Source organism: Crocodylus siamensis, chromosome 3 (assembly GCF_052110815.1).
Source record: "Crocodylus siamensis isolate JL-2025a chromosome 3, ASM5211081v1, whole genome shotgun sequence".
NCBI classification, from domain to species: domain Eukaryota; kingdom Metazoa; phylum Chordata; order Crocodylia; family Crocodylidae; genus Crocodylus; species Crocodylus siamensis.
Window position 1 is genome coordinate 14,687,359 of NC_143397.1, and position 27,711 is coordinate 14,715,069.

Sequence of the window (27,711 nt, forward strand, 5' to 3'; positions counted from 1 at the left end):
TGCTGTAAGTGAAAGGCTGATGTGCATTTGAAGACTTCATTAGAGAAGTGTCTTTTCACCTTCACTTGGAAGTATCATTACCTATCAATAGTGCTTCTGAGTTCTCTTTTTAATAGATGCATAGATGTCGGGTTGGAAGGGACCTAAGTAGATCTTCAGCTCTGACCCCCTGCCCTGGGCAGGAGAGAATACTGGGCTCATATGACCCCAGTCAAGCCTCCTCTTAAAGACCCTGAGGTAGGAGCCAGCACCACTTCCCTTGGAAGTTGGTTCCAGATCCTAGCCGCCCTGACTGTGAAGTAGTGCCTCCTAATATCCAGCCTGCACCTACTCTGAAACAACTTATGGCCATTATTCCTTGTTACTCCGGGAAGTGCTCACGTGAACAGGGTCTCTCCTATTTCCTGCTGGTCCCCCCGGTAAGTTTATAGATGGCCACCAGGTCCCCTCTCAGTTCTCTTGTGAAGCCTGAATAGGTTCAGGCCCCGTAGCCTCTCCTCATGGGGCCTACCCTGTTGTCCCCTGATAATGTGAGTGGCCCTCCTCTGGATCCTCTTGATGCTGGCCTCCTCTGGATCCCTCCTGAAGTGCGGTGCCCAGAACTGGACGCAGTACTCCAGCTGCAGCCTGATCAGTGCCGCATAGAGGGGGAGGATCACCTCCTTGGACCTGCTTGAGATGCATCTGTGAATGCATGACAAGGTGTGGTTTGCCTTACTGACCGCATCCTCACGTTGGCAGCCCATGTTCATTTTGGAATCGATAATGGCTCCAAGATCTCTTTCTGCCACTATGCTTTCGAGAAGGGAGTTCCCCAGCCTGTAGGTCTGCTGCTGGTTCTTACAGCCCAAGTGCAGCACCCTGCACTTGTTGGTATTGAATCCCATCCTGTTCTCATCCGTCCACCCCTGTAACCCATCCAAGTCCAGCTGTATCCTGTCCCTCCCTTCTAGCATGCCCACCTCACCCTAAATCTTGGTGTCATCAGCAAATTTGAACAAGGTGCTTTTCACCCCCTCGTCCAAGTCGCTGATAAAGGGATTGAACAGTGCCCTGTGGGACACCACTGCCCCCCTCCCTCCAGGTCGAAAAAGACCCATCCACCACCACTCTCTGGGTGCGGTCCCTCAGCCAATTTGTGACCCATCTGACTGTGTAGGCATCAATGCCAGAGTCTCCTAGCTTTTTAATGAGGATGGGGTGGGAGACGGTGTCAAAGGCCTTCCTGAAGTCCAGAAAGACTACATCCACCGCGACACCTGCATCCAATGATTTTGTGACCTGATCGTAGAAGGCAATCAGGTTGATCTGACAGGACCTGTCCCTAATGAACCCATGCTGGTTGCCCTTAAGCATCATCCCCCATGCTGGTCCCTCACAGATGTGCTCCTGGATAATCTTCTCAAAGAACTTCCCCAGGACCAAAGTAAGACTGATGGGCCTATAGTTACCTGGGTCCTCCCTCCTCCCTTTTTTGAAAATGGGGACCACATTGGCCTTCTTCCAGTCATCTGGCACCTGGCCAGAGCACCACGAGGGCTCATAAAGCTGTGCCAGGGGGCCCGCGATGGCCCCTGCCAATTCCCTCAGCACCTTGGGGGTGGAGAGCATTTGGACCTGCAGATTTGAACATGTCCAGCCCCTCCACAAGTTCCCTAACTCAGTTCTCCATGCCCTAGGCCTGGCAGAGTCTCTCCTGAGCCCATCCCGAATCTCAGTGGGGGAGTCCCAATCCTTGCACAAAAAATGGAGCCAAAGAAATAGTTAAAAAGCTCTGCCTTATCCTCTGGTGCAACCACTAGATTGTCAAGTGTGTCCTGCAGGGGCAGCACGTTACCCAGTGCTTTCTTCATACTCCCTATGTATTTAAGAAAAGGACTTTTTGTTGTCCTTGATCCTAGCCCTAGTTCCTCATTTGGCTTAGCTTTCCTAACAGCCCCCCTACAAACCCAAGCGATGGAGGTATACTCCTCTTTAGTGATAGCCCCTCCCTTCCACTGGGTGTACGCCTCTTTTTTTGGCTTTCAGGCCTTTGGTGAGCCAGGGGAGCTTTTGAGCACTCTTGCCCGCTTTGATTCTTATTGGGACTGTCACTCCTTGGGCTTGGAGAATCGTCTCCTTAAGGAATGACCACTCATCTTGGACACCCAGTTCCCCTACCCTCCAGGACCCCAGTGCCTCTCCTACCAATCTCCTCAACTTGTTGAAGTTGGCCCTCTTGAAGTCAAAGGCTGTTGCCTTGCTGCAGGCCCTTGACACCCTGAGCTGGATGGTGAATTCCAGCAAGGAATGACCAGTCACCCAGGTGGTCAAGTACCTGGAGTCCCCTCACCAGCTCATCGCCTGTGGCCAGGACCAGGTCCAGGAGGGCATTTCCCCTGGTGAGACTGTGCACCTCCTGGGTTAAGTGGAGGTCCTGCAAGTTGGCTAGGAACTTTTGTGAGCGGGTAATTTAGAACACCCATGACGACCACATCCCTTGCCTTAAGTGCCTCCACAAGCTGACCTGAGAATTCGTGGTCCAGCTCTTCCACAAGGGGCTGGGTAGTCTGTAGTAGACCCCCACTGTGAAGTCCCTTTCCCCAAGACCCCCCTGTGTTCTGACCCAGAGCACTTCAGCCTGCCCCTCCTCTGACTCTATCCTATTAGTTGAGGACCTTTATTGCTCTTTGACATTGAGTGCCACACCCCGCCTTTCCTCCCCTTAATGACATTCTCTTTTGTAACCACCCACCTTCCTCTCATCTTCCTGCAGCATGACAAGGGACTGCACCTTCCCACAACATGGCACAGGAGAACAGACTCAAAACATTAGTGCAGAGTGGCTAAACTGCAGAACGGATGCCACTACTGACACAGGCAGCCTCTGCATGTGGCATGTGGCAGACTGGGGAAGGGACAGGCAGCACAGTGACAGATAAAGCAGGAAGAAGAAAGCAGAGCAGCAGATAGGGCAGGGAGCAAAAGGAAGGAAGCAGAAAGTGGAGCAGCTGCTTGGTCAAGGACCACAGAGCAGGGAGCAGAAAGCTGAGCTGCAGATAAGAGGTGAAAAGTGGATCAGTGTAGCATGTGGGGAGGGCATAGAGCAAATTTGCAGTACACCTCTCAAAAAGACTGGCTCTCACTGCATTAGTGTTCAGACATCAGCTAGCTGCAGCAATACAGACTGCAGGGATAACTACTCCATTTTTAATCAACTCTAGATTTCATGTGAGTGACCGGCTGGCAGTCTGGTTTTTCTGCCTACTGTCTTCAGGCACGAAGCTCAGGATGCTTTGCTGGCCTGCTCTGAGAAGGTCCTATTGTTGGTCAGCTGCTCTCTCCTCTCCTGAGCATCACATGAAATAGTGCTGGGAGAAAGATCAGCTGTCCCCCTCCCTGGGAAAAAAAACAGCCTCTCTCATTTCTCTGTGTCATGAAGGGGCAAAGAGTAACCAGAGGAAAAGGAATGGCGAGTGGAGGGAAGAATGAATAATCCCATCATCACAAATTAGATGCATTAATTCAGAAACAGTATGACGTGTCATTATGTACAACCCAGTATTTTTAGGATGGACAGTGAAATGGTATTGCTTAGCTCATGGGTGAGCAAAATATGGCCCACAGGCCAGATCCAGCCCACCAAGTGATTGGGTCAGGCCCACGGTGGGTCCCTTGCCCCCACCTGGTCCAGGTAGGGGAGGCTACCTGAGCCATGGTACTTGTGGCCAATCCCAGAGCCCGTGGAGTGGAGGGGCCACCTGGCGTGGAGCTCAGCCCTCCGTGTCTGCACTCAGCTCTCAGGCATGCCAGGAGCTGTAGTCTGCAGGGCAGGGTGGTGCAGTGGTCTGGGGGGGCAGTGGATTGGCTGGACTTGGCTTCCCAGCAGCCCCCACAGCGGCAGATGGGCAGGCAGGGTCTCCACGGAGACTGGCCTGAGACCCGCACAGCAGGATATGCTCGCCTGGGCGGATGGCATGGGTCCTGCAGAACTGATGCCCATCACTGCAGGGATGTTTGGAGAATAGCTTGCCCCCCAGCCGGCCCTTAACAGCTCACCAAAACTCCTTAAGTGGCCCCCCTCCCAAATAATTGTTTACCCCTAGTTTAGCTTGTCATAAATTCACTCATAGGCTAGAATACTGCAGGGTTTAAATCCATTTTGTTATAGATCCCAAAAGATATTTAGATGTCTAACTGCCACTAATTTAAACTGGGTTCAGAAAGGGATTTAACAGAAGGTAGGTCCATCAAGGACTATTGACTGCAATAATTAGGGATGTAAACTCAGGCTTAGGACCTTCCCAAAGCTATGACTGCTGGTAAGAGAGATTCATCACCTCTCACTAAATATGTCTCGTTTCTTATACTCTTCTTCTGAAGCATTTGCTAGCTGCCACTGTGCCCTAACTTCTATCCTATGTTATCGTTCTCATATAGTAATATGAAGGTTCTGTATAGTTAGAAATATATTGTCATGAGATATTAAACCAGATCTTTCCTCCTCACTCCTGGTTGCCATCTCTGTGAAGGTTTAAGATCTCAGTTTGAGTAACAAAGGAGGGATAAAATTAGTGCTTTGGCTAAAATTCTCCCTCATAAAAATCAGGGTCAAGTGATCAAAGCCATGTGTGAGATCTTGCTGAAAGCATCATTATAATGACTGTTGGATTTGTTGCCACAACATACTAATGGCATACTGGGGTGTGACAAGTGCTACAGGAAATCAAATTCTAAGTTTAGAGAGGCGATAAGCTCTAAAACCCAAGCCAATGTGCATAAATGCACTGATGAATGCTGCTGGTTCACTGTTTAGAGAACACTTACATTTTCAATATTGAGAGACAGGTTGATTAAACCGTTATGCCAGATGGACTACTTGAGATGAGGAACTGAAAGGACTCTCTGATAAACACTTCTGCATTTGCATTTTTAATTATTCATGTGCTCTGAAGCCTCCACAAAGTCAGTGACCAGTAGACATTCCACATCATAAGAAATCACTTCAAAGTATCGCTGACTGCTTCCAGCACAGTGTTGCTTACAGTTAAGAAGCCACCTGTATATGCTATAATCATCATCTTTGACTAATGCTGTGCATGGCTGCTTAAAACAGATTTAATTCTATCTGATTTTAAAAAGGATTGTTAAACTATTTCCCACAATTCAAATTTTTGGAAGTGTGCTCAGCCTGTATAAACCATGGACAAGTTTCCTGCCTGGGTAGCTTGTACTTCACTGGGCAACACAGAGCCATACGGGCATATTTTAGCAGCAGAAGGATCTTATAAGGAAGTAGTTACATGCAAACAGCGGGTGGAGGTTGGTTGCTTTCTATTTTGGTAACAGAAGATGACCAAGACTATTTTGAGGTTGTGTACAGTCATTGGATTGCATGCCAAAAGATATTCTAGGGTGGATTTTATACGGACATTTTCTGTAATTGTAACTCTCGGTCAACACAAGTGACGGGATAGTGGGGGAGATGAACCTGGAGTCTGACCCCATATGTTCTTAAGTGTTTTTAATATTGTAAATTCTAGCATCTAATTCTTAGATGAGGAACACCATAGAATAATGTAAATAATACATTTGGTTACTATTTAAATAGCTGCTTATCTGCTTACTGCTTATAAAGTAAATTTATAATTAAGCAAATGTGGGAGCCAATGAATCCAGACATACACTAGCTAATAACTAAAGTGTAAGCACAAATATTGCTTATCAGTCTGTCTTGACCTCAGGATGGATGGGACTACAGCTACCATCTCTTGGTGGTGAGAGGCTTCTTTCTTCTGCATGCCCTGAGGTACTCTATTGACATTGCTAGACAGACTACCAAGGGGTGGTAATGGTCTTTGACATGGACCCTTGTCTATTAGGAATGGGTGTGATGTGAACAGGCGTTTTCAGATGGTGACAAGATGTTGGTCACAACTGAGGGGTCAGATGCCCTGGCAAAAATAATGACGCTGCTAAGCAAGTGTAAATTGGCAGAGCCATGTAAGGTCAGTGGACCTACACCAATTGATGTTAGGGGAAGATGACTTATTTTAAGATGCTCTCTTCTCCTCCTGAGATATTCAGTCTTTATATAGGCACCTCTAACTGAGTCATTTCTTCTCTTTCCTTCAACAGGAAAATAAATAATTCCAGTTCCATTTGTGGGACAACACACTGGTTTTTTGAATCACAAAATTGTTTTCATAGATTTCATAGACATCAGGGCTGGAAGGGACCTCGGAAGATCATCCAGTCCAGCCCCCCCCGCCCAAAGGGCAGGAAGTCAGCTGGGGTCATAGGATCCCAGCAAGATAAGCATCCAGTTTACTCTTGAAGGTGTTCAATGTAGGTGCTTGAACCACCTCCGATGATGGCAGGCTGTTCTAGACCTTGGGGGCTTGGACAGTAAAGAAATTCTTCCTTATGTCCAACCTGACACAGTTTTGCAGTAGTTTATGACCGTTTTGACTTTTTATGCCTTGAATCTTTAGAAAATCTAACTCTGACCTGTCTGCAGAATAGCAGTAGTTTGATCCTAAGCTCTGGTAAGTAAACACACAGTTCTTTGAAGCTTATAATCAAAGCAGTTTGGGCTTTTTTTATTTGACAGCATTTTGTTTTCAGGTAAAATTAGTCAGGAGCATCAGCTTGTATGAGATACTAAATCCTGCATTTCCCCCCTTTCTAAATACATTATCATTTTTTTAAAATACTATGTCACAAAACAATTTCAAACTATTAACATTAGTATTTATTTTCCCTCTTACATTTTGTGGTGATAGCTGTTATTATTGGCTTGATTAACTTCTGTGTACTTTCATGGCACTTCACTAATGCAAAGTTTTGTTTTCTGCATGATGAAAGAGACTACATTGACTACCCAAACATCAATGTTATTTGCCTTGTTATTGGGAACTTGTATATATGTAAAAAGATATTTTAGTCTGAATTACCTTAAGTCTAGGCTTGGGTAACAAAAGAGAAGAAAAGCTCAGTCTTTGGGGGAGAGGGGTGTGTCCGTGCATGCGTGTTTTTTATCTGTATGAGATATAGAACAGTGCTGTGTGCTTCACAGATAGTTCTTTGAATACTTAAAAGTGCCATAAACACAGAAAATTAATAATTAGATAGTAATGTCCATTTCCAAAATTTGATCTTCAGGCCAAATGTATTTAGCCTTTTCCATACACCTACCGAACTGGCAGAACAAGTCTGCTTAAGTATTTTCAGTTAATTACTCTTTTGTATTGCTCAACAAATCCTTTCTTAGATAAATCTCATTAATATCCAGGTGAAAAGCTTACTTTGGATAAGACAGTTGTGCAATGAAGTCCACAGTTTATGGTTTAACGTATATTAAGAATGGCATGTAGAGACCTGAGGTACAGGTACACCAAGTGAAATTTCATTTATAATAAAATGATGATTAAAAAATATACTCTGGTTACAATGCAGCTGCAGAAAAAAAATACTTTGGGGGAGAAAATTTTCCAGTTCATAATTGTAACACTGAATACCTATTCAACACAATGGGTTGTATTCACTCTGGTATACAGAGGGTCTCCTGATGGGATGTATAGGGAAAACTGGATTTGAGGAAGCCATGTAAAAGAAAGGGTGGGTCCTATGAAGAAAGGACTAGAAAGCTTTTATTGATACCTAGTGCTGGTTGAGAACTTTCCAGTAAAATGTGTTTATGTTGAAAAACGCTTCTTCATCAAAACGTGGATGTTCTGCAGGAATGTGTCAATTTCAGTAAAAAGATTGTTTTGGGGCCAAAAATTCAAAATATAACATTTCCATCAGAAATAGAATGTTTTAATTGTTAATGTAATTTAATGTAATTTCCTTAAAATGGGTGTATATTGTTTAGGAAATGGAATATTAAATATTAAAAATAATACAACATTGTGAAATATAAAACAATGGTATAACATAAAGCTTAAAATGCATGTCAAATTACATTTGCACAATAAAATGCAATGTAAAATTGAAGCTAGATGTTTGGATTGACTCTGACTTTTAAATGTAAATTTAAAGGGAAATTTCAAAATGTGACATTTAATTCCAATTAAACAGAACAAAACAGATGCAAAATAGCAGAATCCCCTGTAAAATAGTAAGACTTGTTCCCAGTTGGCTCTACAGATTTATTTCCTTTCCCCACTTCCAAGATTGCTATGTCATGGGGAAGAATGATTCTTCTTGCTGACATGGTAGTCATGGCTACATACTTGATTAATATGTATATATGGACTGTAAAGCTGTGCTTTCTGCGCAGAGAATGCCCAAGCCTGCTCCCAGGCTTCAAGTGACAGTGAACTCTGGAAATATTTACTATCCAGAGCTCAGTTCTGTTGTTTGGGCTTGTCTCCACTAGCAGCAAAAAGTTCCTTGTTGGAACCAGCCTTATTCCTGACCTCTGTGGGGTTATTCACACTTCATTAATGCATCTGGAAGGACTGATGGACCTAGCATGAAAGAGCAGTCAGATGTAAAGCTGGAAGGATCTACTTGCTACAAGTGATGCTCAGATTGTCAGATGCATATGTCACAGTTTTATGGGCAAATTTAATCACAGATAAAATCCAGCTCTAAAGAAATAGGGAGTTCCTCAGCATGCCTGTCCCAGGCAGATTCTTCAACCTACCTTAGGGCTAGTAGATCCTTCCAGCTTTTCACTTGACTGCTCTTTCATGCTAGGCCCATCAGCTTTTCCAGATTCATTAATGAAACATGAATAACCCTGCAGAGGTCAGGAATAAGCCTGATTCCAGCAAAGAAACTTTCAGCTGCAAGTAAAGGTAAGTCCAAAAACCAGAACTGAGCTATGGGTACTAATGTGGGTACTGTGGGAAGGTCACTGGAAGACTACTAGCACTTGAGTCATCTTGCAGCATTCTCACTCTCAAGGCATATATGCTCCAGTCTGAGAGTCTTGTACCCATTGCCCACCTCTGTGGGAGCAGGTACAGGCTCAGAGCATAACAAAGAACATGCTTGGAAGTTTTGTGTGTTGATGGTAGGGAGTTTCTGCAAAAAAACCTCCAAAACGTATATGTAAGAGTGTGGGCTACAATTGCATTGTAAATATACCCCAGTTTAAGCCCTGGGGAAAAGCAAGGCAGTGCTGAAATCATCAGACATGACTGGGAAATCCTGAATTCCAAAGTCTTTAATTGTGGAAAGTGGTTGCTTGGACTACAATACAACTCTGGTGCAGGACAGAGCTCCTTTGCTTTTGTAAAAGGATTTGTATCCTCTTTTCTTACACAACAGAAATAATATAAAGAAACAATATAGGCTTTGTTAGGTGCTAGATAATTGTTATACAAGTTTATATGCATACATATTGTTAATCAGACTGATGTCTTCTAAAATGCAGAACACAGTGGATGCGTCTACATGAGACTTTTAATTGTGCATTAGCGTAGTTTACTGCAAAGTAAGCACGTGTGTCTACACATGCACATGCTTGATCTAAGCTGGCAAAAGGCCGAGAAGCAATTCAGGTTTCCCTTGATTTATGCGGATTCTATTTATGCAAAATTCACTCTTATACAATGACCCTTTTTGTACCTGAAATTCGTTATACGCGAGGTAAATTTGCACTTATGCGATTGCCACAGGCGTGCTTCCCCTCCCTGAAGCAGGTAAGTCTGTGAGTTTGTGAGGGGAGGGGAAAGGGCTGTGAGTGGAGGGAAGGAGTGAGGGAGGGGAAAGGGCCATGGGGCTGGGGCCCCAGCTGCTCTGGGAGTGGCTGATGCCAGCGGCTTCACTCCAAGCCCCCTGGGGCTCCACTTCCCCCCACTCACCTTAGCCCCTGCTTCAGTAGCCCTGGGAGCAGCTAACACCAGCTGCCTGTAGCTGCTGGGCTGCAGTGTGTCCTGAACCCCCCAGGGCTTTGCTTCCCCTGGGGCACTGTGCCCTGAACCCCCCGCACAGCGCAGACCAGCAGCTGCAAGCAGGTGGCATCCGCTGTTCCTGGGGCTGCAGCAGGGGCAGGTGGCAGCCTGCAGTGGGACGAGAGCAGGCTGGGGCAGCAGCACCGGGCTCTTCCCAGTAATCAGGGCAGGCCGCAGTGATGGGAGGGGGGCTGCTGCCATCCCAAAATTTGCTGTAGCCTCTTTACACTCCCCCCCCAACCTGCCCTCCCAGCACTGCCACCGAGTCCTGGGAAGAGCTGGGTGCTGCCACCTGCCCCAGCCTGCTCTTGTCCCACTGCAGGCTGCTGCAGACCTGGGAGCGGCGGATGGTGCCTGCTTGTAGCCACTGGGCTGTGCTACACCAGGGAGTTTAGGGCACGGTGTCCTGGGCCAAGTGGAACCTCGGGGGGTTTGGGACATGGTGCAGCCCAGTGGCTGCTCCCGGGGCTGTTGCAGCAGGTGCTAGGGTGAGCCTCACTCCCTCCCCTCTCCCTCACTGCCATGAGAACGTATACCTATGTGTTTCATTGTAAACTGGGTTCGCTTTATGCAAATTTGATTTATGCACCATTCTCCAGGAACACATTTATTGCATAAATCGAGGGAAGCCCGTATACTACACAGTAAACCTCCCTAATCCCGAGTAAACCTGCTACCTGCAAATACCAAGTTTACTCAAGATTAGTAACAGTGCCGTAGCGATCATGTAAATGCCTGACAGGTGATCAAGGCATGGGGCTTGGAAAGAGCTTCAGTGGGGGGGGTAGGTCCCAGCCCCCCACCCCGACTCGCTGGTGGGGCAGCAGTGAGCTGGTTGCTAGCTGCTTCACCAGTGGATCGGGGTAGGAGACTGGGACCTGCCCCTCCCCTCAGCTCGTTCTAAGTCCCCTGCCCCTGACTGGGAATCCAGAGCTAGGGGCTCCCTGCTGTTGGGGCAGGGTGACATTGTCCTTGTCCTGGCAGCAGGCAGCCCCCTGGGACCAGGGCATAGCTGTCTCCTGGCCCTGTGCTCCCTCTCAGCCCCTGGGTTACCACCAAGGGGGAGCCTCAAGTTACCCTTGGTGGCAGCAAGGGTCCATTGCAGGGCTGCAGAAAACTTGGTGCAAAGACTAGCAGATCTGCTCCCTAACGTCCCCTGCTGAAAGTGTTTACTCCAAAGTAGTTTACACCAAAGTAAACTTAGGCCAGATCAAATGCATGTGTAGATGCACTCAGTAAGTACCAATAAAGGAGGTCTACCGTGTTCATATGTGTTATAGAGGGAAAAGTGAATAGTCCTGTAGGGAAGTGAATGAAAGCCGTGCAGGGACAACTACAGGCCAGTCAGGCATCACAGGGGAATAACTACAGAGAAAAAAAATGAGAATGAAAGAATAAACTGAAAGCAATGTATTTGGAGATAGACACTGGCAAAACAGCTTAAACCATACGAATCAGAAGGCAAAAAAATTGTAGTAATCATTAAAAGAAACTAGAAACTTTTACAATGCATACAACAGTCGGAGGGAGGATAGAAATCAGCTAATTCTTAATATTTCACAGAAGTTTGCCTTCACAATATTGTCATTTCACAGGTGCAGTTTGTACACTCACAGACAAGTGGTACGTTCTGTTTATATTTTTTTATGTACATAATAATGTGGTGCACCAGCCCTTGTGTGACTGGTTTGTTCAGTTTTCAGATGTCAACAATTTCCCCTGCTTGGGCTTCTCTCCTTGACTGAATATTGAGTTGTCCAACATGCTTGTCCGGAAAACAGAAAGGCAGCCCTTCCTCTGGAAGTGGCAATCCACATCTCAATGGAAAACATTGCTATCCTATCTCAGGTAATCAGAGTTAAAAGACATCATTTGCAGAAATGAGATACTCATAGGCTTGGAACTAAGTGATCTTCATGCCACACATTCTCAGACCCTCTAAACACAGGACAGGACACAAATGAATGGACAACCCCAAGCAAAAGAAAGGAAAATGATACTGAAACACACCTAAGAGTTATGAGTTGGGTGAGTTACTGTCTAAAATGAACAGAGGACAGAGATGGCAAAAGACATCTAGAAAGCCACTTGGGTACTATGTGCTAACATAAGTGCAGGGAGTTGTGGTCTATTTTGTAACGGTTAGATGGCACACAACAGGTTGCTATTACAGAAATGCAGGGAATTTGGGCCATGCATCCTCTATGAATTTTAATAGAATTCCCTATGTTGCTTTGAAAATCTCAGCTTCCTTGTGTGTAGGCAAAATACAGAACAAAGACAGAAAATAAACTTGAGACCAAGCCTAGACCTTGTTGAGAATGGTTAATGATTTTTTCTTGTTGTTTTTGGAAACTAGTCTGTAATCAAAACAAAAGTGGTGTACAGGAAATACCAGTTCCACCGAGATGTTTGTCAGGAAAGGTCCACAGGATCAGGATTGAACTTCTTGTCAAAATGAGAAAGAGGGAGAGATAGAATAGCCTGGTGGGCAAGAGACGCAGTCAAGCCCTGTTCTACCTCATTCACATCAGGGTTTTGAATCACACTCCTTCTTTTTGAAGGCTACATCTCACGGAAGGACTGTAACAGCAAACCTGTTTTGTTCTTCTGGTGTCTGTTTCTCAAAGGTCTTGGGTTCATCTTGATGTGATATGTAAAATTTTGGAAATCTCAGGATTAATGGCAGAGGAGAACCCCTTCCCATTAATCCTGTCCATATTCTCCTGAAGGCCCACTTTTTCCACATTGCCCACAAGAAGTCAATAGTGTGCTAAAAGTTACACAAATCCTACACAAAGCTGAGGCTTTAACACAGGGATTATCTTTATTTTGAGTTTTGTATAGAGTCAAGTACATTGCTGGATTATAACAAACAGCACATAATCATAGCTAGAGAAAAGAACTATTTTACCACCATATAAATTTGCAGAGTGAGGGTGGAGCAGGCACGGGATTGACTTTGTTTCACTTGAATTCATAATACTATTGCAGTATTTGTTAATTTGATCTCCCTGCCTACGACTGCCTGCTAATGTAATAGTTCAGCACACCCCGTGAGAAGTCTGCATTCTCATGCCGTACACTGTGAAAAAACTGTAAGAAACACTCCTTTTACCAGTAAAACCATTGCAGCGTTTGCTGGGGTTTAATATTGCTACGTCCTGTTCTGTGCAGTCTCTCAAGTGGAAAGAGTGGTGGAAAGTGCTCAGATTGTCAAAACACATTGAGTACAACCAACTACATGCCACATTCACTTTGAGCTTTATCTTGCCACCAAGGATGGAGCATAGGTCCTCTAACCTTTACCAGGTAAGTTAAAGCAGCGTTCTTATTCCTGTCCCTCTCACTTTGCTGCTTTGGCTCATCTGCTTTCTCAAATACTGGAACACTATACCTCATTCCCCTCCCCTTGGGTCACAAAAACAACCAGGAAGTTTGTGAAGCACTGAAAAGTAAGTTTAACTCCTGAGTGCACTGCACACCCCTCCCTCCAGATTAAAGATCCCAAGGTCTTTGTCCAACTCTCAAAACAAGCACTTCTAGAAGTCCATCATTGGTATTGCTGATACATTTTTATCTTATTGAAATAATTTGTGAACACTTGTTACTTCCAGTTAGGGAGCATCGAAGCAAAAAGACTGAGAAAGACAAGAGTAAAAGTGCTCAGCATCCTTTTCCATCATGTTAAAGGAAAAGTATCCTTAGTTACTGTCATATTGAATGTAATAGTTTGAATTTTTGTAAAAAATACCCATTAGCCAATTTAGAAAAAAGGCAAGGTTCATCTTTTTATCTAGAGTCATTGCTTGTTTCTGCCTATGTGGTGAATGTCTTGATTCTGAATTTTATCTTTAGAGGCCTTGCAGCGAACATGCCGAATGTCTTGGTTTTTGAATTTTATCTCTAGAGGCCTTTAACAAAGTTAACCTACAAGCGACCCTTGGGCAAACATTCTGTCCCAGGAGGCAAATTAATGAACGGAACTCACCTGCAGCTCAGGACTGGATGTGCACGAGGCGGAGGGAGGAGCCCGCGCGGCTCGTTAGCCACCTTTTTGTTCAACTGCGGCCAGCTGGTGACGTCACTGTCAGACACCGGCTGGCAGCAATAAAAATGGCGGCGGCGGCTGCGGCTGCGAAGGGGGCGGATAGCCCAGGTGAAGAGCAGCAGCCGTTGCCGACGACAAGAGGAGCCTCTGCTACAAGACTCGCGGAGCCAGGAGAGCCGGCAGGGACGCAGACGGAGCGGGGCCAAGCCTCCCGACTGGAGACTGCACTGGACAACGCTGGAACTGAAGGCATGGCACCTGAGGATGCAGCTGGAAGAGCACCTGGGAGTGAAGTGACCCACAGGTGGGGTGCTGGGATGATGGGGCACGGAGACAGTCTCAACAGGGAGGAGAGACCACGGGAGAGCCCTGAGGGAGTACAATCGGGGCGGGCATTGCTGCCAGGTGCAGATAGAGTAACGGGCAGGAGGGAGGAACGCTGGAGGTGATCGGGCCGGGTCGGGCCAGGAGGGAGCCGGGGGCGGGCTCGGAGTAGACCGATTAGAGGATAGGGAGACACCAGGCAGTCAGCATTGTGGTTGTTTCATTTTTTTAGGCAACCCTGGCTAAGGGGCAGAGAGCTAGGGGAGTGTGCCTGCAGATTGAGGCTGAAGGAAAGCCTCTGTAAGGCTATAGTTTCCTTTGATTTTCCTTCCCCTGAAGGGAGGGGTGCAGGCAAGGAGGGCCATGGGGCTGAGCCTGACGGTGAGCACCATGGCTGGGAGTTGCGGTCACTTAGAGGCAGGCCAGAGGGCATCGCCCCACAGCTGGGAACAAAAACAACAGGCGAGGGATGCACCGAAGGTGGCATGAGGCTGGGGTGTAGGGGTGGCAGAGCCCCGTGAGTGATCGTAGGCCATGAGGTATCCTGTCAACTGACCCCTTACACTGAAGAACACCAAGTCGTGGCAGACGAGAACGGGGTTGGGGACACGGAGAGAAGAGAGCTACTCCAGCACAGACAAGATCCCATCAGGTGTTTGACATCTACCGGCAAAGCAACAACCGCTCAAGAGCGGTTACTCGAAGCCCGGCAGTCACATACTCTGAGAGATCAAAACCTAGAGGCTTTTGGAAGTGGGTTGGCACTAGAGGTCACAGCAGTGTTGTGGAAAATTTCCCAAAGAAGACCCAGGAAAGGAATCTGTTGGGTAAAAGACCCGAGCCCAAATTTGGGAGTAGTGACAGGTTTGGGTAGGAGGGGTCCAAGACAGCAACTCACCCAATAAAAACTGTAACCTACAGTCCCAATTTGTAGGTAACCTCACTTGCAGAACACCGAAGGAAGAATCGCAAGTGCAGGCTGGATCAGACTGATCACCTGAACCACCCTCTCCGTGAACAAGAACTCCCATTCACGCTGAAGCCGTGGAGCGCATGAATGGGACCAAAGGAAGGGGACTTGTTGCTATCACTGCTGAGACCAACCCTAAAACCATAACTAAAGAATGAAAGTATCCTTGGGGATTTGGTTTCTAGGAATTTTAGGACTGTAAGTTTACCATGAGAAATAACCTCTGCTTGTAATTGTAGTTGTTTTTGTAATGCTAATTCTTATAGCATTGTTTGGGAAGGATTTCTTAAAGCTAAGCAGTGTTATATGTGTAGAAAGGAATTTTAAAATAAAATTGTGTTGTATGAATTAAGTGTGCAGTCATTGTGAAATTGTGCAATCAACCAAATACTGCCCCAGCCAGGCGCATCAAATGAATCAGTAAATTGTGTGGGCTCTTTCTCTATTCCATAACCCACTAGAGACAGTTACTCTGGGCAATATTTTTCCATCAAGTGCAGACAAATACAGAACAGCAAGTGACAAATACCGAATCTGCAACAATGAACGTTTAATACATTTGTTTCAATTGTCCTGAATCATTTTTTAGCAGGGGTGGCGTACCCTAAAGTATTTAGAAGAAAAATGCTTTGACATTGTTAAACATTTTGATATTTCCATATTGGAATGCCTTTCCATTCTGAAATGTCCACTCATAATCAAAGCAAAATTTTTACAGGTGGCCAGAGCTGAAACAAAGCACTCCTTTAACTTTCTGACTTGCAGAAATGTTTTGAAATTTGCCCTTCAACCCCCAAGTGATGTTGTTTTTAATTTAACAGAAAGGCCAGTAAGCAGGAGAGTCTAGTGCTCTTCCAGCTCCAGCTAGCAGGGAGCACCGAACAGTTCTGAGTTCTTGCACTGGACATCAGGCAGGCGGGCACCTGCTCACTCACCAGGCAGCCAGTACAGTCAGTAGGTGAAGAGATGTGATCTGAAATGTGCTGGTAGCATAAGACTGATGTAGCTGTGATGGTCCTGAAAGTATGGGAGAGGCAAGGATTTCTTTGGGTGATAGTTTTTATTGGACCCAACCATGTAGTCTGGATAGTCAGAGAAGCTTTTGAATGCAGACCTGACAAAGAATGCCTTGTATTCAATAGCTTCTCTAACTATCCCAACTACAGTTGGTCCAATAAGAGTGATTTCCTTGACAAATCCTCACCTCTTTGCATTTCTTGGTAACTCAGAAATGCAGTCTCTAGTAGGGGCTGATACTGCCATACCCACAGAGGGTGGGGAGCAGCAGCAGCCCTGGGAGACAGCTGGGGTGGATCTGGGGAGGTGCACTGGCGCACTTGCATCCACCCAGAGTTTAAAACCACCTGCCTGGCAGTGGCAGCAACAGTGCTGAGAGAGTCAGTTGACTTCATGACTCGTTATCATCGACCTGATCCCTTAGAAACACTTCATTGTACAGATATTAATGACCCTTTCTCCTTTTTAATAGTCTTGATGTTCCAACAACCAAGCCAGCCTTTGGTCTGTTCTCCTGCTGTCTGTAGCTGCTCCTGTTTCCCAGCCCAGCAGACTGGTTTTAACTCATTCCAATGAAATTATAGTTGTTGTTGCTTCAAACTTAAACTGAACTATCCAGCCCTAGGTCCCAGGCCTACGAGTAAAACTTCTAGTTTATTTTTCACTGGAGAAAAACATGTCTTGTTTTATATATGACAGTTCAGCTTGCCATCTGCACCCCCTTTTTCACAATCCTCGATCCACCTGTTGGGGAGTCTTGAACACCCCTCACCCCTTTTTGCTGTGCTGGGTGTGTCACTTCCCTCCTCCCAGGTACTCTGATCCCAGCAGTTCAGTCTGAATCACAAAAATGATTAGTGAAAGTGGATTGTGAGGGGCCGTTTCAAGGGAGCCGAGATGCACAGGCCAGAGCTCACACCCCATGCTAACATGGGGACCCTAGCAAAGAGGGATGGTTTCAGGCTGTGACTTAGTTTCTCTGCTCCCTACCGAATTGGCCAAGAGGTGCTCATCTTGGAGGCATGGACAGGAATACACAAATCTGAACCACGTATCACATTTCCCCACAAAAAGGCAGAGGGGTGGGCGGGCGTCTGGGACTTGCCTCAAGCCCTCAGGAGGGACGCTGAGGGCCCCGAGACCTGGCCCCGGGGTTGTGAGCCTGTCTGGGCGCTCTCGTGCGTGTGTTGCCCGAGGGCCAGCATCCCAGTAGGTCCCTGTCTAGTCAGGAGGAACCTGCTTTGTCTTCTGTTGTCTTTCCCTGGATAAAGCAAAACCCTGAAGAGACACGCTGGGCGTCACAGGCCCTGGGCCACGGCTTTTATCGAACTAGGCGTACAAGCTTCCCCGAGCAGCCCTGCCGAGGAAGGTCTCCCCTCCCCGAAGTGTCCCACGCTCTCCCCGCCACCCCCTGCCCCCCGGTAGCTATTCCCAGCCAAGCTGCCCTAAAAAGGGACTGACAGCAACCCCCGGAGCAGGCCGACGCTCTCTGAGAATGACTTGGGTTTTTTCTACCTGTTATTTCAGGGGTGCTGGTTGTCGCTGCGTTGGGCTAAGCGCACAGGCGGACAAGCCTCTTGGGGTAAACCTGTTACTTCTACACCACACCCACTACATCGTTGGACGAATCCTTGGAGTTGGTCTAATAGAAAGTCCCAGACTTCCCCCAAGAACCTGCTGGGCCTCGGGAGCGCCGTCACCCGCGCCTGGCACCGCTTGACGCTGCCGCGGCCGGCGGGCGCCCGGGGGGCGGGGCCTGCAACCCGCGGCCCGGCCCAGCTCGGCCCGGCACGGCGCAGACGGAGCCATGGACTGCGGCGTGATCACCTCCAAGACCGTGCTGCTGCTGCTCAGCCTCGTCTTCTGGGTGGGTCCCGGCCCCGGGGCTGAGCCCTGCGGGAGCCAGCTCTCGTCTCAACTTGCTGCTGCTGCTGCACTGAGTGGGGCTCTGAGGGCGTGAGGTGATTTGCGAGCTGGGGTTTCGTTCTCGTTTTCTCAGTGATGATCAGTCACCGCCGGTTTGTTGCGAGCCTTTCTCCTCGGTGTGCTTAACACCCGTCTTTTAACTTGTGGGTGACACAAATGGCAGACCTGCAGCCGAGTATCCAGGGTGTAGCCGCATTGGTCTAGGGGAAAAGGCAATCCGGACTGGGAGTAGAGAGAGCTTGTATTAGACCAGCAAAACCTGCAGTGGCTTCTGAAGGTACTGAGTGACTTGTGAGCGGTGGTTTCTTTAAGGAGAAGAAAAACTTTTGGTTTGCTTGGACTCCATTGGCCCCACAGGGAATAATGGTTTTGTGTGGGGGTGTTTGGGGGTGTCTGTACCTTTTTGCACACTCATTGCAGCTCTTGCTGCTGGAGGGACGCGGGGGCTCCCTGCGCCAAGCAAGTTCATCCCATTCCTTTTCGCTGTCTGGTTGTGAACTGATTGCTGTTGTTGCAGCCCAGAAATGCTAAGCCTTCCTGGGAATTGCCAGAGAGGACTTAGACCTGAAGTACATATTTCTTACCTGTGGCTCCCCAGCTCTGGTTTGTGGATTGCCTTTGTGTGGTCTGCAAAACCAAACAGTGTCAGCACCAATTGAGAGGGAGGTTGGGGTATATGGAAAAGAAAAGCATGCCTGTGAGAAGATTTTAATTCTTATAACTGATTAAAGGAATGAAATGGCTGGAGAACTCTTGCTGTATCCGCAGGAAAGCAAATAAAACCATCCAGAGACTGCTTAGTGGTTCTGGCAGCTGTACTTCATTTCCACTCTTGTAACCAAAGAGTTCAGCTGTATTAGTGTTGGCATAATTTAAATGGAAAACCCTCAAGTTTCACTGTTAAAAATACGCATGGATTTTAGACTTTGCTGAGCCTGGCATGTGCTTAAAACCTAGAGCTGGCACCTCTGCTTACATAGCCTTTTTTCTGGGGCGGGTGGTATACTGATTCAGTTCTCGTGTGAAACTTAAAAACTTAGGTGAAGCACCCTTGACCATGTATTTATTTGATGAAAGGCTGTAAACTCCGGGAGAGTTCAGATCTGTATCTGTGTTACAGCTCAGGTGCGTCGCTGGGTTTTATCTTGGGTTTTGTAGAGAGAACATTTGGAACCTGACCCCGAGGGAAGTCGAGGAGCTGACTGTTTACGTCTCTCAGATGAACGTGTTCAAATGGAGACGGTGCCTTGGCCCTTCGGTTTCTTCAAGGTTAATGGACATGAGTAACTGAAAGGCATATGTTACAACATCAGCATTATTTGACTGATTGAAGTTCTGGCTGAATGAGACAGAAATGAACTGAGCCTGTTAATGTTTGGGGACATGACCACACTTTGGTTAACCAGGACTTGCAGTCAAGCAGTTGGTTGAAGCATTCGGTTAACTAGGGTTGGTTACATATACATTACTTGTAAACGCAGTCCTTGTTGAAATGTTTTCATCCATTTATATAATTTATATATTTGCCAAGTATGTGTGGGGGATGACTTAGTTTCAAAAAGTAGTAGAGCAAGGTAACACACGGCTAGATCTGCTGCATGCAGCTAATTCGAGTCTCATGTCAGGTGAAAGAGTGGCGCACTAGTGCTAGGGGCACACTGTCTTTTATCTTCCTCAAGAGTTTTCAGGCTTCTTATTATGTTTTGGGTTTTTTTTTTTTTTTTTTTGAACAGATAAAGGTAGAATACAGATGTTTGCTTCTCTCTACTGGCAGATTGGGGGGAAAATAGCTGTGATGAAAGTCAATCAAGAAGAGCCTGAGGCAGAATTTTGTTCCAGTTCTACTTCTTTGGATCCTTTCAGCAATAACAACAGTGACCAGCAAGTCAAGACTGTACTCAGCAGCCTTTGACTGTGCTCCTTTTTAGTGGTCAGCCTCATGACTATGACTGTAATCCTGTAATGAAGTGCTCAGTAATGATGTCCAAAGTGATTCCAATAAGTACTGTGAGACTTTCCTGCCATATGGAAAAATTTGAGTAGTTCACTAGTCAGTGGAAGGAAGTAAGCCCTGTAGTACAAACATTTAATTAATAGATATAAGGTTTCCTGAAATTGTGGTCAACTGTGCTGAGGGCTTGAAACCTCATGGAACATAATTCCCTGTGCTAAAAAGGGAATAATTAGTTGCTAAATGTATGAAAGACAGTTTGTCTTATTGAGTGTTTTAATACACAGTCCCTCTGTGGAACCATTGGTGGGGACCAAAACTCAGCTTTGACAGTTCAGTTTTAAGCCAGATCTGCATGTGTAACTCCTGTTGACTCCAAGTCATCAGTATTGATAATGGGAAGCAGTTTCCATGTTTTTGGATTCCCTGGCGCATGCCTACTTTGAGTGCACCAGACTGTCACCCCTTTACCTCCTCTGGGCCTTCCTGCTGGGATTCTGGCTGCACTTCTCCCCACACATTGTCTTTTATGCACTCCCTATCTGTTGCCCCAGCAAGTCCTGGGACCTCCTGGCTCTGGCCATGCTTGTCATCCACCAGCCCAGGAAGGGGACTCCTGGCAGGGGAAACCCCAGTGAGCATGGGGCTGTTTTCCTGTGTGTGTCTCCAGGCAGTACTTACTGGGTGATGTTCCCTGGCTCTTTGGACTTGTTCAAGGGGGACTGGCGCTGGGAGGCGTGCTCTGCTTGGTGTGTCCCCATGGAGCACTTGCTGTTTACCTTTGCCCCACGCTCCTGTCCCTGTTTTATCTTTAGTTGCCCCAAGTAATCTTACACATTTGTTGCCCCTACTCTAGAAACAGTTGGGCTTAAGTTGTTTGTAGGGCTTGGTCCATGGGTGGCTGGTGTGTAACAAATAGGCCTTCCTATGGGATTCATATGAATCTCATGGATATTTGTAGCTCATGGAATGTATATGCATGTATAAGAGAAGGGGCAGAGTTGAGCCTGATGTGGGAAAGTGGGAGTGATGCTGCTGATGGGTCAAATTCTTACTAAAGATATCAGAATTTTCCACAAAAAAGCATTTGAGACTCATTAAGCACACTGTTCAGCACCTGCAAGAGGTCAGGGGCTATGAAGCCAGCTTTTAGGATCTGCATAGAGAGTTATTCTACTGGCTACCCCTTGCAGCCCAACCACATAGGTCTCACCTCTAGATTGGAAAAGAGAGTTTTCTGAAGCAAGAGAGAATTATAGAAGGGACAAGAAGGCCCTGCAGGGAGAAAATCAAGAAAGCCAGCCTCAGAAGGAAGGGCCTGGGCTTGAGAGAGAGCTGAATGCAGTCCCTAGGAATCTTTTCACTGACCTGCCTGGGGCTTTGGATCAGGCACTATATTTCTACATCTGGCTTTACCTCTGGACTGTTAGTGTAAATCAAGACTAAAGGGACACCCCGATAAGGGGATTGTTTCCATGCTGCATTAAAAATTGAGTAGGCGTATTCCTTATTTATGAGCCAGTAATTAAGCAAGCAGTATTACACTCATTAGTGTTTATGAGGGAGAACTCAGAAAGCATGTGACCAAAACCATAACAGTCAGATGTTTCAGCATGTAGGAGGATTATAGACTGCCTACTTCATATTAGGATTGAGAGGATACATGGACTAGGTTTATTAAAAAGTTGGTTATCTACTTGGTAGCCAAGGGATAAATAGCCATTGAGCATGATTAGGAACAGCAAATACTCACAGCATCTGTTTCATGGGGGGGAAAAAAGGTTATAGTTTGTTTTTGTTTTTTGGGGGGTTTTTTGCAGTTGACTGTGCGTGTGGTGTTTGTCTATTGAAATACATAGAGAGACTGCAGTCCCTCATTCCAAATTGGTGGAAATTTCAACTTGAGCAGAACTCCCACACAGTAGATATACACCAAAGTTGTTTCCTTCGCATGATTGACTTTACTGGCAATTCAAACACCTGGCCTAGCCTTTCATCTCATTTTTCTTTCCTGCATTTCTTTGTGGAAAATCAGTTCTGCTACTCTTAATCCCAGAGGAGTGCTTTAAACCCCCTTTATTCTAGCTGAAGGCACCAAGAGGTCCAGCTATCGCCCAGAGTAAGAAGTAAAGCAGTATTTGTTGTGTTGCCTTATGCAGGTTTCTAGCATCTGAGCTTAAGGTGACTCAGATGAGCCCTGCATTCAGCTTCTTGATACTCTAGTGCATTTAGATACGAGTGCGCAGTAGCTTAATGAAATCTTTAGCAAAGATGATTATATATGTTAGTAACTTCCAACTCATGAATTGAAAATCTGAAAAACCAGTTAGTTACTTCCAGCTCATGCAAAGGAAAGGCAGAACTCAGAATTCAGGTTTTGGGAGCTGGTGAAGGAAATGTTGACTTTTCAACTCTTTCTTGTCCTCACCATCTCCCGTTAGAATGCTTTTTTTTTTTCCCGAAGTAGGTCTTACCACACATGTTGATAATGATCTAAAGCCTCTCACAGAGATATTAGTATGTCAGCATTTCCACTCACCTCTGAGCAGTAGTTTTTACCTAACAACAGAACAACTGCAGATCTTGCACAACTTTAAAATGACTGTGGGAAATAATTCACCGTGTACCTATCAAATAAGGTGTAGCAATAATTCCTGCTGAGGCAGGAGTTACTACTTAGAAGTGACCTACAATTCTGTTTTTTCAACACCTGTTCCCCACCCCAACCCCCCCCAAAACCAAAAACATAAAACCCTGACAGTACATCCTGTTTGGGATCACAGATCATTGCCATAGGCCAGGTCTATCAACAGCTATTATAAATAAGTCTTCCTCAAGAGTTGAAACAATCAGTTCTATGGATATTGTACTGTGAAGGATAAGTTTATTGGGACCAATGGGTGCTTGAGCCATTTAGGTGCTTAGCCATGGCTGCTCAAGCCCTTTGCCATCCCACTCCATCCATCCTCTCCAGCTGGATCTTCGTTTACACACAGAGTTTGGCCTACATGAGCAGTGGTGTGTATAACAGCAGCAAAATGGGCAAGCTGTGAGCTTGTTTTTAGAGTAAATCAGGCTTTCCAAGTTTTCCATCTGGCCCTAAGTTACAGACAGTCAGATGCCACTGAGGCGTGCATAGGACTTGGTTACAGACAGAAACATGATTGAGCTGAGAGTAGGGCTTTAGAAAATGCTTGCGCCTGAATTTCTTTTGGATTTTGCAAAGGATCTTACAACCCTTAGTCATATCAGTAGACCCAATATCAGTCCTGGAATAAGAGACCATTCCTTCTTCAGTGGAACTAAAGTTGGCCCACAGGGACAGTAGGACTTTTCTCTCTAGAAAGGAGAAAACACGGACCGAGAGTATGAACAGAGAGATATTCTTTGGAAATAGTGTGTTCCACCTATGAACTATAAGCTGTCCTTTCCTTTTGCCATATAATATCTCTGCCCAGACACACATGTGGTAAATAACTTGAGCAGATTACAGTACTCCTTGGCAGTATTACCATAGGTCGTTCCAAAGAAGGAAGTAACCTGTTCCTGTTACCTTAGTCTCCTTGGCTGTAACCACAGCTCTTCTCTTGATTACTTAGTTTCACTGACATCATTGCTTATGCTGGCATTTGAACATTGTTTAACTGCTTCAGCAGTTGAAGAGGAACTTAAACAATTGTGTGGTCCTTGAAGAAAATGATGGTTTGTTTTTCTTTCTTCACCCCCCTCCTGGGGAAGACAGAGGTTTTAAGAAAGCAGTGTTTATTATTTAGGGGATGCCCTACACTAGAAGGGAGCAGTTTTAAGGAAGACAATGGCTTTTATTGTTATTTGTCCTGTGGCACCTGCAAGCCATACCTGAAACTGAGGATCCACTGTAGAGCGTGACAGTCCCTGCTCCAAAGAGTTTGCAAACCAAGCAGAGGTAATGGGGCATGATGGTAGATGTGCGGCAGGCAGTAACAGTCTCCCTTGCCCCATGCTGCTGTTTCAGCCCTTCTCTCCTGTGTATGGTAAAGGAATGATGGGAATTTTTTACCCCTTCCAGGAGCAGAGGTTGAGCTGTAAGCCCCTACCAACTGTTCAGTAAGGATGTATTGATATATTAAGAAAAAGGTTTTTGGATGTTGTGGTTTGCCCTTGGGGCTTGGCTATCTTGCTGCTACAATACGAAGTCTGTAAAAGTGCCAAGCTCTTACTCTACTCTTGGCACGGGTGCGTTAAGCCAGTGGAGCTGGCTCAACCTTTGGCCAGATGAGTGGTGGGGGATGGCCCAAGGGCTAGATAGGACCCTGCGCACCAAGACTGGGCCCTGCACACTCTTAGTTAGTACCCCTGTGCACCGGGATTGGGGCCCTATGCTGCCCCACCCAGCCCTTTGTGCTGGATGCACCCATGCTGCCCCACCCAGCCCCACACACCGAGATTGGGTATGCAGTGTGGGGTGGGGTCCCAATCTAATGTGCAGGGCCACAGCCCTCAGGGCACTGCATGGATGTGTGGGGAGCCCTGCGGGCCAGATGACAGTGCTTGGAGCTGGATCTGGCCCATGGTATCATTTCCCTTTAGTGGATCACCTTTCCCAAAGCAAGTCTGCATAAGAAGCTTTGAGCCATTGCTACTCCCTTCAGTGACATAATGTATATTTTTATTCTCAGTCTTGAGGACCCAACAAAATGCTGGAAGAGCAAGGTGTTCTGTCTCATCCATCATCAGGGACTGTCAGCCAGGATATGTGGGCCAGAACATCACCCTCTTATTGGTAGTGATGCTCTAAGAGACAAAAAGAGCACAAGTCAATTTGTAGACTCCAGCAGTGGGAGTTGGAAAAATAATCTATTGCTTTTAAATTGAGCAAATGTCATTTTCAGTTCACTGAGAGCCTAAAAAAAGAGATCAGCAACAACACGGATATACAGTAACTTCTCAGAGTATAGCAGCATTTTCAGGCTACCTGAAGGCAGGGACAACAGAAAGTAAGACTCCAGATCCAGCTTGTGGGTTTTTTTAAGCAGGTACTGGTTTGTTGTTTATCTGTGCATTTGTAGCTTGTGTTTCTTGGGAGTAGAGGAGGGCTTGTCTTTCTATTCTGTATTAATCCCCAGTTGCTGTTTTTACATTTGATGGGGTTAATATTTGGAGAGAGTTAAAGGCCCTTGAGTATCTTGCCTGTTCAATCCAGGCTTAATCCATCATTGTATCCTTTGTGTTTCCAAGACTAGAAGAAAGGACTAGCCGGCTGTTTTAAACCTTGCTGCCTGTTCTAAAGTGTCTGGTAGGCTTAGAGGTGTGCTGTGCAAGGTTGTGAGATGAGCATTTCCTCATTGTGCTCCATGTTGTCTCTCAGGCCTCAGGAAAAGTTTATTTGCAAAAAGGTCCCATGCACCCAAGTAGGTCTGAGACACGTTAAAGGTCTTAAAGCCCTCTAGCACTATGGAGTGACGAGTTCCAGATGAGCTGGGAAAGTGCTTTCCATTTTACACTTGATTAAACTGGCTGAAGTTTCACTCGGACAGAAACAGCAGAGATGTTGAAAAGAATTCCCCGGGTATGACTGAGACTCAAAATGTAGTGAACAGCCAGGACCATGCAGTGAACTTCTGTTGATGACACCTGAATTTATTTTGCTTAAGGTCTTCGATGTGCTCCCATGCATTGGTCAAGACATCAGGCGATGCAATTCCTAAATACATGTACTAGCAAGTCTGACGGGTAGAATTTGTAGAAGACTGCAGATAAGATGTGACTCTCCTCACTGGAGAATTAGTGATGTTAATTCATTGCTACCCTGACTTCAATGCTTCCTGGAGTTGTCTCATTAAATGCTATACAGGTTTTTAGTTTACATGAAACAAATGTGAACATGTGAGACCTTTATCTGAAAAATGAATAAAGCAGTGATAAGGATTTTTTTTTCAGTATTTCAGTAAAAGGTTTTTCTTTCATTTACTTGTGCTTGAAATCAAAAAGTTTTGTGTGTACTTTAGGAAAATCCAAGTTGGTAGGTGCTCTATGGGGATAGGTAAACAGTTCCTGTTAAACATCTTAAGATCCTGATGTGAAGTGGTTTATTTTCATTGAAGTCACTTGTCAGGTTGATTGAACTTTGTTTTTTGACCTAATTTGAATGCAGAAATCTGGGGGTTGCTCTTGGCCTTATGGTTTGACAGTTATTATGCACCAGTGTGAAGGCATTAGACTGGGAATTGGAAGGTCTGGATTTCATATTTGGCGCTGTTGTGGACATGCTGCAAGTCTTTTAGCAAGCAATTGTTCTGGTGTGTTTAGCTTGCAGTTTGGTGTCCTTCATCCTCTTAGGGCAGGTCCCCATGAGTCTATGTGCACAGTTTGTGGTTCCTCAAAGCCATTTGAAGCACCACAAACTGTGCACGTGCACCTGTGTGCCATGCTCACTTGCAGCAGGGCAGGGTTTTTTTGACACCTGGAGATCCAGTTGGAGACTGGCTGTTTGGTAGTAGGTTCAAGGTAGGTCCTAAATGCAAGTGCTAAAGAATTGTGGTGTTTTCTTTTACCCCACTGTAAGAGGGTCAAACCTGTATTAAGATCACTAGATCTTTACATGACATTACTAAGCTCTAATAGGCTTATTGTGCTCCTTGGTTAGATTTGGTAACACCGGATGGAATAGTTTTACAACAGTGGTGTACCTGGTATCCTACCTTACACTGTTGCTGACAGAAAGAACTGCCTGCCATTATTGGCTTAGCTAATTCCCATGTTCTTTCCATTACAATTAAGTATTGACTTCTTCCCAGGTTGGGGCTTCTGAACAAACTACCATGAGGCAAATCCTAGTGTGAACTTGCAGTATGTCGGGTACTCTGCAGTAACTGCCTGCATGCATGTTCTGCATCGCAATAAATGTGAAATAGCTTGCTTCTCAATGGAAATGGGGTGAGCTACCTTACAGGCGGTTTGTTGCATGTCTGCTACTCCGCTGTAGTTTGCCTGATAGTAACTTTTCATGAAGCCGTGCTATAAGACTTCACTAATCGTACTGTTTCAGAGATCAGCAAGAGCTGGTCATGTACTATGTACAGTGACCAATATAGATAGCAGATTTCCACTGTGCTTAAGATTTAGCTCTTACTTTTTGTGGTGGACTAGATTTTTTTTTATTTGCTCAACTATCAGACTTGTCTTGGAAAGACAGCACTTTCATCTAGGCAAATATAAAGCAGAATGTAATACACAGGAATGGAAAGAGGTCTCCTGGGTTATCAAATCTAATCCTTAATCATAAGCAATGTTTGTAGAAGATGGGCTCAAGAGACTGCTAATGAGCTATAGGGCAGTTTGGGAGACATCAGTGACTGACCTGTCTCAACCATGTATTGATAGATTTGTGTCCACAGTACATCCTTCCCCCAAAGTCATAATTCCCAACTTGTTTCCTAAGTGGGGATGAGGAGTGAGGTTTTTCTCATTTCTAAAGGTGGCTCTTGGTGAAGCATTGCTGGTGGGGAAGCTTCTATTGCTGTCTCCTATACTATGGAGAAATTGCACATATCAGTAATCTGAGTTATTAACCTACCTGTGTGCACGGGGGGAAGGAGGAAAAGCA

The 27,711-nt window shown here is 45.8% G+C and overlaps 1 protein-coding gene across 1 annotated transcript in view; it reads left to right on the top strand.

Moving 5' to 3' along the window:
* Positions 1-17,966: 17,966 nt before the first annotated feature.
* The window catches only part of LOC149868013 (tetraspanin-36-like), a 29,654-nt gene continuing 19,909 nt past the window's right edge, over positions 17,967-27,711 (top strand). Inside the window, exon 1 of the mRNA XM_090037784.1 lies at positions 17,967-18,116. Coding sequence (XP_089893910.1) covers positions 18,057-18,116 — 60 coding nt within the window. The 5' untranslated portion in view covers positions 17,967-18,056. The remainder of the gene's footprint in view (positions 18,117-27,711) is intronic.